The sequence below is a fragment of the Haemaphysalis longicornis genome, unplaced genomic scaffold (genome assembly GCF_048455015.1).
Source record: "Haemaphysalis longicornis isolate Haplotype H1 unplaced genomic scaffold, Haemaphysalis longicornis Haplotype H1 scaffold_7, whole genome shotgun sequence".
Taxonomy (NCBI): Eukaryota; Metazoa; Arthropoda; class Arachnida; order Ixodida; family Ixodidae; genus Haemaphysalis; species Haemaphysalis longicornis.
Genome location: NW_027526422.1, coordinates 153,157,658 through 153,171,241, shown reverse-complemented (window position 1 = coordinate 153,171,241; position 13,584 = coordinate 153,157,658). Strand labels below are relative to the sequence as shown.

At 60.6% G+C, this 13,584-nt stretch overlaps 1 protein-coding gene across 1 annotated transcript; it reads left to right on the top strand.

The window, feature by feature from the left end:
• Positions 1-1,528: 1,528 nt before the first annotated feature.
• Positions 1,529-12,808, top strand: LOC144146610 (acetylcholinesterase-like). Its single transcript, XM_077678545.1, has 4 exons — positions 1,529-1,568; positions 9,928-10,203; positions 11,583-11,832; positions 12,658-12,808. Exons 1-4 carry the CDS (start codon positions 1,529-1,531, stop codon positions 12,806-12,808), a joined length of 717 nt encoding a protein of 238 aa, XP_077534671.1.
• Positions 12,809-13,584: the final 776 nt, after the last annotated feature.

The window sequence follows — 13,584 nt, the reverse complement described above, 5'->3', positions numbered from 1 at the left end:
AAGCGCGATCCTCGTCGCCACTGCTATATCGCTTCCGAGCGAATAATACTTAGAGCACCAGCCACGAACAACATGGCAAGATGGAAGCCGGTTTTATTCCACGCAGCACACATCCTGATGATGATGATTACTTGATTGTTGGTGATGATGATGATGACATATCAGAATGGAGCAAGCGCAACGAAGCAGCCACGCGTTCCCAGCTCGCGTAATTGTAAACAAAAAAATTCCCGCGCCTTCCTGCGAGGGGAACACGAGTAACTGCAGAGCATTGGGGCCTCAGTACTGGTAGAAGGCAGTGTTGCTTCCATCGCTTCTTCCGTGATGCTGGAGTAGCAGACACGAGTAAACGTGGGAGCGAGCGTCAACCAAGGAAGGAAGGAGCAACGCAATGACTGAAGCACGAGCGACCGCTAGCCGCTTTATATTTATTTGCCGCGCGCGCAGTAGAGGGAGAGCCGTACGGGGGGGGAGAGCGCGCATGCGCAAGCAGCGCGCGCCCTTCCACGCCCCACCGCGCTGCTATCACGCACCTATTACGCTGAGACCGCGACGGAGCGAACGGGCTAACTACGACGCATGCGCGCGCCAGCTGCTGTTGAGAGAGAGCAGGGAAGGAGGAGAGGCGCACCTGCTGCGGACGCGGAGCTGTGGACGCCGTCCGACGCAGGAAGAGGCGAGGCTAAGAAATGCTCTGCATTTAAAAGAACTGCGGCAATCAACACGTGCCATAGGAACAGAGCAACTGCGGCCCTCACCCACTCGTGTTTCCCTTTTCACCTGGACCCTTTAAGCGGGATTCACACGACGGAGAAACCCTCTCACGGAGGCGGATGGATATGTGACGTCAACAGCACGTGACCGGATTATCCGGTCTGGCGGCGGATCCACACGAGTGGAGCTATGCGGCGTGACTAGCAGACGACAGCGCCGAGGAACAGGTTCCATTCCCCGCCGAGGGCCACCGCCGTCGAGCGAAAACATGCGGAGGCATTTTCTTTCGCGGAGCCACCGCGGGCTATCCCCACCGAGGGGCGGAGCCTAAAACCTAGGATTTACACGACGGAGAACCCCTCTCTTTCTGGCCCGCGGGAGCCGCTCACGTGACCGGTTTTAGGCTCCGCCCCTCGGTGGGGATCGCCCACGGATGCTCCGGGAAAGAAAATGCCACCGCATGTTTTCGCTCGGCGGCGGCGGCCCTCCGTAGGGAATGGAACCAGTTTTTGGCGCATAGGGCGGCACAGAGTCTGGCAACGCGTGCTCATTGCGGTCACGTGGTTTTATGTCGTAGCAGGTAGAAGCGGGCGGTTTTTTCGACGCGGTGTGGTCTCCACGTTTTCGAAGTGACAGGTGCGGGCGCCGATTGGGATATCGCTGCGGGTGTCTCCACAACAGCACAATGAACGACAACACATTGTTTTATTTGTTCTCGTTAATAGAAGAGCACCCCACTATTTCGGACCTCAGTCGGGACGATTACTCTAATACCTAGCTTAAACAAACGCTTTGGGAAAGCGTTGCGACTGAGATGACTGCAGCGTGGCCGGCTTATGCACCGTACACCACAGGTATGTCAGTCCCTTTCACATTGTGTTAAATTTCACATTTAGGTTACTACCTAACCCGATTTTGATTGCAGTAATAGATCTCGTATGCGGTTCGTAGCCAGAATTGTTTTCGTGAGTGCGCGTTTGTGTTCAGGTACATGCACGCAACAGTAGGGGCCCTGACAGTTTGTCGAATGCCGTTTAATCGACAGACGCTATATTGAAGCCGCATTACCGAAAGTGTTTTGGCTGGCGCCTTGTAGGCGTTGTGAACCCCCCCCCCCCCCGCTTCCCCACCCGAGCTTAGACTTAATGTTAATTCCGTGCTGTGCGCCTGCAGCTATTGTGCTCGCGGCGGAGGAAGCGAGGGCAAGGCTCGCTTCCTCCGCGCGAGTCTCGGACTCGTCCCCACTGTTCTCTGCGCATGCGGCGGAGGAAGCGAGGGCAAGGCTCGCTTCCTCCGCGCGAGTCTCGCCCTCGTCCCCACTGTTCTCTGCGCATGCGGCGGAGGAAGCGAGGGCAAGGCTCGCTTCCTCCGCGCGAGTCTCGCCCTCGTCCCCACTGTTCTCTGCACATGCGGCGGAGGAAGCGAGAGCAAGGCTCGCTTCCTCCGCACGAGTCTCGCCCTCGTCCCCACTGTTCTCTGCGCATGCGGCGGAGGAAGCGAGGGCAAGGCTCGCTTCCTCCGCGCGAGTCTCGCCCTCGTCCCCACTGTTCTCTGCGCATGCGGCGGAGGAAGCGAGGGCAAGGCTCGCTTCCTCCGCGCGAGTCTCGCCCTCGTCCCCACTGTTCTCTGCGCATGCGGCGGAGGAAGCGAGGGCAAGGCTCGCTTCCTCCGTGCGAGTCTCGCCCTCGTCCCCACTGTTCTCTGCGCATGCGGCGGAGGAAGCGAGGGCAAGGCTCGCTTCCTCCGCGCGAGTCTCGCCCTCGTCCCCACTGTTCTCTGCGCATGCGGCGGAGGAAGCGAGGGCAAGGCTCGCTTCCTCCGCGCGAGTCTCGCCCTCGTCCCCACTGTTCTCTGCGCATGCGGCGGAGGAAGCGAGGGCAAGGCTCGCTTCCTCCGCGCGAGTCTCGCCCTCGTCCCCACTGTTCTCTGCGCATGCGGCGGAGGAAGCGAGGGCAAGGCTCGCTTCCTCCGCGCGAGTCTCGCCCTCGTCCCCACTGTTCTCTGCGCATGCGGCGGAGGAAGCGAGGGCAAGGCTCGCTTCATCCGCGCGAGTCTCGCCCTCGTCCCCACTGTTCTCTGCGCATGCGGCGGAGGAAGCGAGAGCAAGGCTCGCTTCCTCCGCGCGAGTCTCGCCCTCGTCCCCACTGTTCTCTGCGCATGCGGCGGAGGAAGCGAGAGCAAGGCTCGCTTCCTCCGCGCGAGTCTCGACCTCGTCCCCATTGTTCTCTGCGCATGCGGCGGAGGAAGCGAGGGCAAGGCTCGCTTCCTCCGCGCGAGTCTCGCCCTCGTCCCCACTGTTCTCTGCGCATGCGGCGGAGGAAGCGAGGGCAAGGCTCGCTTCCTCCGCGCGAGTCTCGCCCTCGTCCCCACTGTTCTCTGCGCATGCGGTGGAGGAAGCGAGGGCAAGGCTCGCTTCCTCCGCGCGAGTCTCGCCCTCGTCCCCACTGTTCTCTGCGCATGCGGCGGAGGAAGCGAGGGCAAGGCTCGCTTCCTCCGCGCGAGTCTCGCCCTCGTCCCCACTGTTCTCTGCGCATGCGGCGGAGGAAGCGAGGGCAAGGCTCGCTTCCTCCGCGCGAGTCTCGCCCTCGTCCCCACTGTTCTCTGCGCATGCGGCGGAGGAAGCGAGGGCAAGGCTCGCTTCCTCCGCGCGAGTTTCGCCCTCGTCCCCACTGTTCTCTGCGCATGCGGCGGAGGAAGCGAGGGCAAGGCTCGCTTCCTCCGCGCGAGTCTCGCCCTCGTCCCCACTGTTCTCTGCGCATGCGGCGGAGGAAGCGAGGGCAAGGCTCGCTTCCTCGGCGCGAGTCTCGCCCTCGTCCCCACTGTTCTCTGCGCATGCGGCGGAGGAAGCGAGGGCAAGGCTCGCTTCCTCCGCGCGAGTCTCGCCCTCGTCCCCACTGTTCTCTGCGAATGCGGCGGAGGAAGCGAGGGCAAGGCTCGCTTCCTCCGCGCGAGTCTCGCCCTCGTCCCCACTGTTCTCTGCGCATGCGGCGGAGGAAGCGAGGGCAAGGCTCGCTTCCTCCGCGCGAGTCTCGCCCTCGTCCCCACTGTTCTCTGCGCATGCGGCGGAGGAAGCGAGGGCAAGGCTCGCTTCCTCCGCGCGAGTCTCGCCCTCGTCCCCACTGTTCTCTGCGCATGCGGCGGAGGAAGCGAGGGCAAGGCTCGCTTCCTCCGCGCGAGTCTCGCCCTCGTCCCCACTGTTCTCTGCGCATGCGGCGGAGGAAGCGAGGGCAAGGTTCGCTTCCTCCGCGCGAGTCTCGCCCTCGTCCCCACTGTTCTCTGCGCATGCGGCGGAGGAAGCGAGGGCAAGGCTCGCTTCCTCCGCGCGAGTCTCGCCCTCGTCCCCACTGTTCTCTGCGCATGCGGCGGAGGAAGCGAGGGCAAGGCTCGCTTCCTCCGCGCGAGTCTCGCCCTCGTCCCCACTGTTCTCTGCGCATGCGGCGGAGGAAGCGAGGGCAAGGCTCGCTTCCTCCGCGCGAGTCTCGCCCTCGTCCCCACTGTTCTCTGCGCATGCGGCGGAGGAAGCGAGAGCAAGGCTCGCTTCCTCCGCGCGAGTCTCGCCCTCGTCCCCACTGTTCTCTGCGCATGCGGCGGAGGAAGCGAGAGCAAGGCTCGCTTCCTCCGCGCGAGTCTCGCCCTCGTCCCCACTGTTCTCTGCGCATGCGGCGGAGGAAGCGAGGGCAAGGCTCGCTTCCTCCGCGCGAGTCTCGCCCTCGTCCCCACTGTTCTTTGCGCATGCGGCGGAGGAAGCGAGGGCAAGGCTCGCTTCCTCCGCGCGAGTCTCGCCCTCGTCCCCACTGTTCTCTGCGCATGCGGCGGAGGAAGCGAGGGCAAGGCTCGCTTCCTCCGCGCGAGTCTCGGACTCGTCCCCACTGTTCTCTGCGCATGCGGCGGAGGAAGCGAGGGCAAGGCTCGCTTCCTCCGCGCGAGTCTCGCCCTCGTCCCCACTGTTCTCTGCGCATGCGGCGGAGGAAGCGAGGGCAAGGCTCGCTTCCTCCGCGCGAGTCTCGCCCTCGTCCCCACTGTTCTCTGCGCATGCGGCGGAGGAAGCGAGGGCAAGGCTCGCTTCCTCCGCGCGAGTCTCGCCCTCGTCCCCACTGTTCTCTGCGCATGCGGCGGAGGAAGCGAGGGCAAGGCTCGCTTCCTCCGCGCGAGTCTCGCCCTCGTCCCCACTGTTCTCTGCGCATGCGGCGGAGGAAGCGAGGGCAAGGCTCGCTTCCTCCGCGCGAGTCTCGGACTCGTCCCCACTGTTCTCTGCGCATGCGGCGGAGGAAGCGAGGGCAAGGCTCGCTTCCTCCGCGCGAGTCTCGCCCTCGTCCCCACTGTTCTCTGCGCATGCGGCGGAGGAAGCGAGGGCAAGGCTCGCTTCCTCCGCGCGAGTCTCGCCCTCGTCCCCACTGTTCTCTGCGAATGCGGCGGAGGAAGCGAGGGCAAGGCTCGCTTCCTCCGCGCGAGTCTCGCCCTCGTCCCCACTGTTCTCTGCGCATGCGGCGGAGGAAGCGAGGGCAAGGCTCGCTTCCTCCGCGCGAGTCTCGCCCTCGTCCCCACTGTTCTCTGCGCATGCGGCGGAGGAAGCGAGGGCAAGGCTCGCTTCCTCCGCGCGAGTCTCGCCCTCGTCCCCACTGTTCTCTGCGCATGCGGCGGAGGAAGCGAGGGCAAGGCTCGCTTCCTCCGCGCGAGTCTCGCCCTCGTCCCCACTGTTCTCTGCGCATGCGGCGGAGGAAGCGAGGGCAAGGTTCGCTTCCTCCGCGCGAGTCTCGCCCTCGTCCCCACTGTTCTCTGCGCATGCGGCGGAGGAAGCGAGGGCAAGGCTCGCTTCCTCCGCGCGAGTCTCGCCCTCGTCCCCACTGTTCTCTGCGCATGCGGCGGAGGAAGCGAGGGCAAGGCTCGCTTCCTCCGCGCGAGTCTCGCCCTCGTCCCCACTGTTCTCTGCGCATGCGGCGGAGGAAGCGAGGGCAAGGCTCGCTTCCTCCGCGCGAGTCTCGCCCTCGTCCCCACTGTTCTCTGCGCATGCGGCGGAGGAAGCGAGAGCAAGGCTCGCTTCCTCCGCGCGAGTCTCGCCCTCGTCCCCACTGTTCTCTGCGCATGCGGCGGAGGAAGCGAGAGCAAGGCTCGCTTCCTCCGCGCGAGTCTCGCCCTCGTCCCCACTGTTCTCTGCGCATGCGGCGGAGGAAGCGAGGGCAAGGCTCGCTTCCTCCGCGCGAGTCTCGCCCTCGTCCCCACTGTTCTTTGCGCATGCGGCGGAGGAAGCGAGGGCAAGGCTCGCTTCCTCCGCGCGAGTCTCGCCCTCGTCCCCACTGTTCTCTGCGCATGCGGCGGAGGAAGCGAGGGCAAGGCTCGCTTCCTCCGCGCGAGTCTCGGACTCGTCCCCACTGTTCTCTGCGCATGCGGCGGAGGAAGCGAGGGCAAGGCTCGCTTCCTCCGCGCGAGTCTCGCCCTCGTCCCCACTGTTCTCTGCGCATGCGGCGGAGGAAGCGAGGGCAAGGCTCGCTTCCTCCGCGCGAGTCTCGCCCTCGTCCCCACTGTTCTCTGCGCATGCGGCGGAGGAAGCGAGGGCAAGGCTCGCTTCCTCCGCGCGAGTCTCGCCCTCGTCCCCACTGTTCTCTGCGCATGCGGCGGAGGAAGCGAGGGCAAGGCTCGCTTCCTCCGCGCGAGTCTCGCCCTCGTCCCCACTGTTCTCTGCGCATGCGGCGGAGGAAGCGAGGGCAAGGCTCGCTTCCTCCGCGCGAGTCTCGGACTCGTCCCCACTGTTCTCTGCGCATGCGGCGGAGGAAGCGAGGGCAAGGCTCGCTTCCTCCGCGCGAGTCTCGCCCTCGTCCCCACTGTTCTCTGCGCATGCGGCGGAGGAAGCGAGGGCAAGGCTCGCTTCCTCCGCGCGAGTCTCGCCCTCGTCCCCACTGTTCTCTGCGCATGCGGCGGAGGAAGCGAGGGCAAGGCTCGCTTCCTCCGCGCGAGTCTCGCCCTCGTCTTCACTGTTCTCTGCGCATGCGGCGGAGGAAGCGAGGGCAAGGCTCGCTTCCTCCGCGCGAGTCTCGCCCTCGTCCCCACTGTTCTCTGCGCATGCGGCGGAGGAAGCGAGGGCAAGGCTCGCTTCCTCCGCGCGAGTCTCGCCCTCGTCCCCACTGTTCTCTGCGCATGCGGCGGAGGAAGCGAGGGCAAGGCTCGCTTCCTCCGCGCGAGTCTCGGACTCGTCCCCACTGTTCTCTGCGCATGCGGCGGAGGAAGCGAGGGCAAGGCTCGCTTCCTCCGCGCGAGTCTCGCCCTCGACCCCACTGTTCTCTGCGCATGCGGCGGAGGAAGCGAGGGCAAGGCTCGCTTCCTCCGCGCGAGTCTCGCCCTCGTCCCCACTGTTCTCTGCGCATGCGGCGGAGGAAGCGAGGGCAAGGCTCGCTTCCTCCGCGCGAGTCTCGCCCTCGTCCCCACTGTTCTTTGCGCATGCGGCGGAGGAAGCGAGGGCAAGGCTCGCTTCCTCCGCGCGAGTCTCGCCCTCGTCCCCACTGTTCTTTGCGCATGCGGCGGAGGAAGCGAGGGCAAGGCTCGCTTCCTCCGCGCGAGTCTCGCCCTCGTCCCCACTGTTCTCTGCGCATGCGGCGGAGGAAGCGAGGGCAAGGCTCGCTTCCTCCGCGCGAGTCTCGCCCTCGTCCCCACTGTTCTCTGCGCATGCGGCGGAGGAAGCGAGAGCAAGGCTCGCTTCCTCCGCGCGAGTCTCGCCCTCGTCCCCACTGTTCTCTGCGCATGCGGCGGAGGAAGCGAGGGCAAGGCTCGCTTCCTCCGCGCGAGTCTCGCCCTCGTCCCCACTGTTCTCTGCGCATGCGGCGGAGGAAGCGAGGGCAAGGCTCGCTTCCTCCGCGCGAGTCTCGCCCTCGTCCCCACTGTTCTCTGCGCATGCGGCGGAGGAAGCGAGGGCAAGGCTCGCTTTTTCCGCGCGAGTCTCGCCCTCGTCCCCACTGTTCTCTGCGCATGCGGCGGAGGAAGCGAGGGCAAGGCTCGCTTCCTCCGCGCGAGTCTCGCCCTCGTCCCCACTGTTCTCTGCGCATGCGGCGGAGGAAGCGAGGGCAAGGCTCGCTTCCTCCGCGCGAGTCTCGCCCTCGTCCCCAATGTTCTCTGCGCATGCGGCGGAGGAAGCGAGGGCAAGGCTCGCTTCCTCCGCGCGAGTCTCGCCCTCGTCCCCACTGTTCTCTGCGCATGCGGCGGAGGAAGCGAGGGCAAGGCTCGCTTCCTCCGCGCGAGTCTCGCCCTCGTCCCCACTGTTCTCTGCGCATGCGGCGGAGGAAGCGAGGGCAAGGCTCGCTTCCTCCGCGCGAGTCTCGCCCTCGTCCCCACTGTTCTCTGCGCATGCGGCGGAGGAAGCGAGGGCAAGGCTCGCTTCCTCCGCGCGAGTCTCGCCCTCGTCCCCACTGTTCTCTGCGCATGCGGCGGAGGAAGCGAGGGCAAGGCTCGCTTCCTCCGCGCGAGTCTCGCCCTCGTCTTCACTGTTCTCTGCGCATGCGGCGGAGGAAGCGAGGGCAAGGCTCGCTTCCTCCGCGCGAGTCTCGCCCTCGTCTTCACTGTTCTCTGCGCATGCGGCGGAGGAAGCGAGGGCAAGGCTCGCTTCCTCCGCGCGAGTCTCGCCCTCGTCCCCACTGTTCTCTGCGCATGCGGCGGAGGAAGCGAGGGCAAGGCTCGCTTCCTCCGCGCGAGTCTCGGACTCGTCCCCACTGTTCTCTGCGCATGCGGCGGAGGAAGCGAGGGCAAGGCTCGCTTCCTCCGCGCGAGTCTCGCCCTCGTCCCCACTGTTCTCTGCGCATGCGGCGGAGGAAGCGAGGGCAAGGCTCGCTTCCTCCGCGCGAGTCTCGCCCTCGTCCCCACTGTTCTCTGCGCATGCGGCGGAGGAAGCGAGGGCAAGGCTCGCTTCCTCCGCGCGAGTCTCGCCCTCGTCCCCACTGTTCTCTGCGCATGCGGCGGAGGAAGCGAGGGCAAGGCTCGCTTCCTCCGCGCGAGTCTCGCCCTCGTCCCCACTGTTCTCTGCGCATGCGGCGGAGGAAGCGAGGGCAAGGCTCGCTTCCTCCGCGCGAGTCTCGGACTCGTCCCCACTGTTCTCTGCGCATGCGGCGGAGGAAGCGAGGGCAAGGCTCGCTTCCTCCGCGCGAGTCTCGCCCTCGTCCCCACTGTTCTCTGCGCATGCGGCGGAGGAAGCGAGGGCAAGGCTCGCTTCCTCCGCGCGAGTCTCGCCCTCGTCCCCACTGTTCTCTGCGCATGCGGCGGAGGAAGCGAGGGCAAGGCTCGCTTCCTCCGCGCGAGTCTCGCCCTCGTCCCCACTGTTCTCTGCGCATGCGGCGGAGGATGCGAGGGCAAGGCTCGCTTCCTCCGCGCGAGTCTCGCCCTCGTCCCCACTGTTCTCTGCGCATGCGGCGGAGGAAGCGAGAGCAAGGCTCGCTTCCTCCACGCTGTCGTCTGCTAGTCCCTCCGCGCAGCTCCGCACGTGTGGATGCGCCACCAAGACGGAAAATCCGGTCACGTGGTGTTGACGTCACATATCCGTCCGCCTCCGTGAGAGGGCCAACCAGGGACTGGGAAAGGAGAGGGACGCAGTTTTCGTCATCTGATCTTTCCATCCTTGAGAGTTATGCTGCACAGCCGCACTGCTAAATGTTTGCGACTCGTACACGCACGCCCGGACTCCAGTTAGTGATAAAACTTGTTTACCCTACTGTACTCACGAGTCCATTACTTACGAGTGCAAGCACTCGTAAATACAGTATTCATGAGTATTGTACTCAGAAGTACTCATACTCCTGACTACTATGTACTCATAAGTACTCCTACAAATGAGTACTCATACTCATGAGTTCTCATACTCATATGCATTATACTCATGATTACTGTACTCACGAGTAGTGAACTTAACCTGTACTCACTCGTCATCGTACTCACGTTTTTAATCTGAATGTCTACTCACTCATCATCGTACTCACTCGCGAGTTTCAGTACAAATGTGTACTCACGAGTGAGTACGCCGACGTATGATTGGTACATTCAAGAAATAACAGCCCAAGAACGGGACAGGCAAAGAAACGACTTACACAAGCGCTTGTGCTCGGCGTTTCTCTGCCCTGTGTCCTTTCTTGCGCTGTTTCAATCTGACCTAAAATCTAATATCCCCCCTTCCGACACGTATCGACGCTTCGCCGCAGAGCGTTCTGCCCGAGCTCAATGACAATGGCTGATATGCGCAAGCTTGTGGTGGTGCAGCGTTCCCGAGCCAGCTACTGCACCCCGATCCGTTCAACGGGAAGGACGTGCTCCTGGGCACGGTGGCCGGCGAAGGAGTGGTGCTCGCCGAACTCTACGTAAGCAGCAGACACGCCAAGCCACCCGATGTGCGGGGCCTGCTCATGCAGCTGCTCGATGCCTACGGGGTACTTGACGCCGGCCGCCTACTCGAGCTCTACGCCAGCCACGGGCAGTGGGACAACCACACCCTGACCGTGGGATTCGCCAAGCGAGTTCTCGGTAAGTGCATGGTGTCTCGCGCATAAACAGCACGCAGCGAGATGTTTTCGTGAGTTCTCGCTAAAGACCCGTTACTTATATGCGGCCTTACCCTGCCCAAGCCACATTTTTGCTACGAGGAAAGTTTAAGTGGAGGGCCACCGCCTAATTCTGACCACCTTGGTTAATTTTAACGTGGGCCGAAATCTCAACACACGAACATTTCTTGCTTTCCGCCTTTTTTTTTTCTTTCCCGCTTATTATATTGCGTTTTTTTTTCAGGCCCCCAGCGAAAAACTTAAAGCCCCGCAGTGACGCCTGAGACGAAGCTAGAAAAGACGGAAATATTCATTTCTCCGAGAGCCGACCACGACATGGGAAATATGCCATCACTGCGCGAGTAAATGTCGACTTAAGGGCGGTTGCTGGTGCCGAAAGTTTCTGTACCTCACCGTGCGCACGGAAGCTATCAAAGCGCACGTTTGCGCACAGTAGAGAGCTCTTTGAGCGCTTAACAGACGCATGAAATTATCACTGCGCAACAAGCATTGTTTAGGCTACACAGCGCATAAAAAAAGCCACCCGCGGGAAAGCGATTCAGGAGAGTTTGACGTATACGATCAGATTACGAGAGAAGTTGCATGATGAGTGGTATATTTAGACGTGGCTCCAGTCACTGTCGTGTTGCTGCGAGGGAATTTCTAACGCGCATGACTTGCGCTTTCGTGCGAGTCCTAACTTTTCCTTGACTACTCAGTCAGTACAACTGATTGGTAGCTTGAATATTCTCACGGGACACCTAGGCGGCCAATGCCCCATACTGCCATCGCTCATCACCGAAGTCAAGGACGACGAAGAAGTGGCTTGGCCCCAGCGCGCGCTGTTATGGCCGCATTGTAAATTCTGTGAAGAGATTGTTCCTCATCCTTCAACCATCGTTCGAGTCATTGGCTCTGCCGCCACGTTGCATTTAGTAAATGTCACGGGACAATATGATTTTGGTTAATTTAGGAACTTGTCAGCGCTGACTTCAATTAGCCGTGATTGAATATTCAGGACACTCCGTCAGTAATGGTTATTCACAACTATACAATAACAGTCAAGAAGCCAAGCAGACGTTTTAAGATATTCTGCGTAAGGATCTTTTTCCCTAACAAAGTTCCCAAACCTTTCGTGTAAAGCATCACGAGAGTTGCGCCCCGTGAGACAACTTGAAACCATATACAAATATACTTCTTCGCACCACTCAGGCCACTCAAGTAGACGCACACTTTTGTAGCTGTTCCTAGCTTCGTCTAGATGTCTTGATGACAACTTGTGTTTCATGGGTCCGATAATACGTTGAGTATTATCTCTTTTTTCATATGTTTTGTTTCCCATGGCGCTTGCGTATTGCACAGGTGACGTGCTGTATACGTGTCCCGTGCTGTACCTCGCCGAACACGTTTCGTCGAGCCGGAACAACAGCGTACACAGCTACGTATTCGACCACAAGCCCAGCTTCAGTGTCTGGCCAGATCCCGTGGCGGCTCAGTACGAAGATCTGGACTTCGTGTTCGGTGTGCCGCTGCGCCAGGGACTGGGAACGCCCCAAGAGCAGGAGCTCAGCCGGCGACTGATACAACTCGTGGCTGGCTTTGCAAAAAACGGGTATGGGCGCGTTTTATTGCGGTAATGCGCACTAACAAACGTCTGAGAACACCTGAGCGATTCTTGAACGTTTTGAACGATTGGCAGGCGCGTATATTAGTCAAGCTGGTGCGGCATTTATGTCAGTGTTCCAGGCTGCAATTTTGAGCCGATCATGAAATCAGTCATCGAACTGCGATACCTATGAATCTGACCAGCAGCATCGTTTTCGAGAGAAATGCCTTCATTAAGCCACCTGTGCCCTAACGTTAAGGGGAACGCCTTATATGTAACATCATTCTACCTTCAACGTCCTTAAAACAACCAACCATCACTTAAGAAATATTCACCTTCGGGAGGAAAAAAACACACGAGGCATTCCATAGCAGAAGGCGTTCATAGCGCGAGTATAAACTCCTCCTTAGCAAAAGGTGACCGTCCTCGCCAGTCCAATACCGATAAAATGAGCTCAAGAACGCAGAAGACCGAACAGGCATAAAGCGAAGCTGATTGGGCTGAGTATTGAAAGTGGAAGATGTGTATGACAAAGATAATTTCTGTGGACGTCCACATAAGGGTTTCTGGTCAAATTGTCACGTCAGAAGAGAGAGAAAGATTTGTCGTCGCAGAAATTAACGTTGGAAGAAAAAGATGTGTCTACGGTGAAAATACAAGAAAGATGGCATAAGACGACGTGCACTATGTGTGTGGCTTAAAGGATCGCCGCTCTGGCTTCAGCCTTCAAACCACCTTAAGGATAACATAAGAAACTCTGTGCATTTTTTTTTCGGTTGCTTGCACGTTACACGCACCCGAAGCATTGCAACGGCGACATCTTTCTCTCAGGGTGCTCCCGGAGTTGACCGACGGAGCCCCGTGGCCAGAGTTCTCGGGACTTGAGAACGAGACGGTCCACATCACGCTGGGCGGCTACGCACTCTCAGCGGAGTCACGCTGGGACCACTGCAGCCGCATTAGGCCGCATATCTTCTACTAGGCCGTACTATGCCTCCTCATGCACCCCAGATGTCGTGGGCGGGCTCCTCCGTGGACTCTGCGAGGCTGTCTCCTACCGCCTGTTGTGTTTGAACTATGGCCTCAGGCCTCTGTCTATATATACCGAGCTCATATTTATTTCTTTCAATTCATGTGTATTTTATGTGCGGTACCATCGCCTTTATAGTTTTCCACTTGTTCACTTGCTGATGTCGAAACAAGTTATGAAGAATGCTCCCCAAATCTGTTTCTTTATGCAATAGATATCATGATCGTCATCGTCATCATCATCATCATCATAATCCGGTATACACCCACTGCAGGGCAAAGGTATCTCCCATAGATCTCCCATTATTCCGGTCCTCCGTGAACGGCGACCAATTTATCCCGGCAAACTTCTTGATCTCATCTGTCCATCTAACTTGATCTCTTCTGGCCATATATCTGCCATAGATATATGGCAGACTATATGGAACGAGCATGCGCTCTTGGCGCCAGTTTGGGAATGCAGGAGGTCCACCCTTTCGGTAACGCCACGAAGCACGACACCTCAGAGAGGCGAGAGGACGTGTACGCCTGTCCAGAAAAGGACTGCGAGCAAGACGGACGTCAGTGGCGTAGAGGGATTGCGTAGCTGCCGGTAGCCGAGCTCCTACAGTTTGCTGTATCTAGTATAACACAAGCGCAGGGGGCGGAAAGTGGCTATGGGGGCGATCTTCGGCCATTATTGGCTCAATAAGGTCACAACGGAGTCTAAGGGCCTCATTACAAAAAATG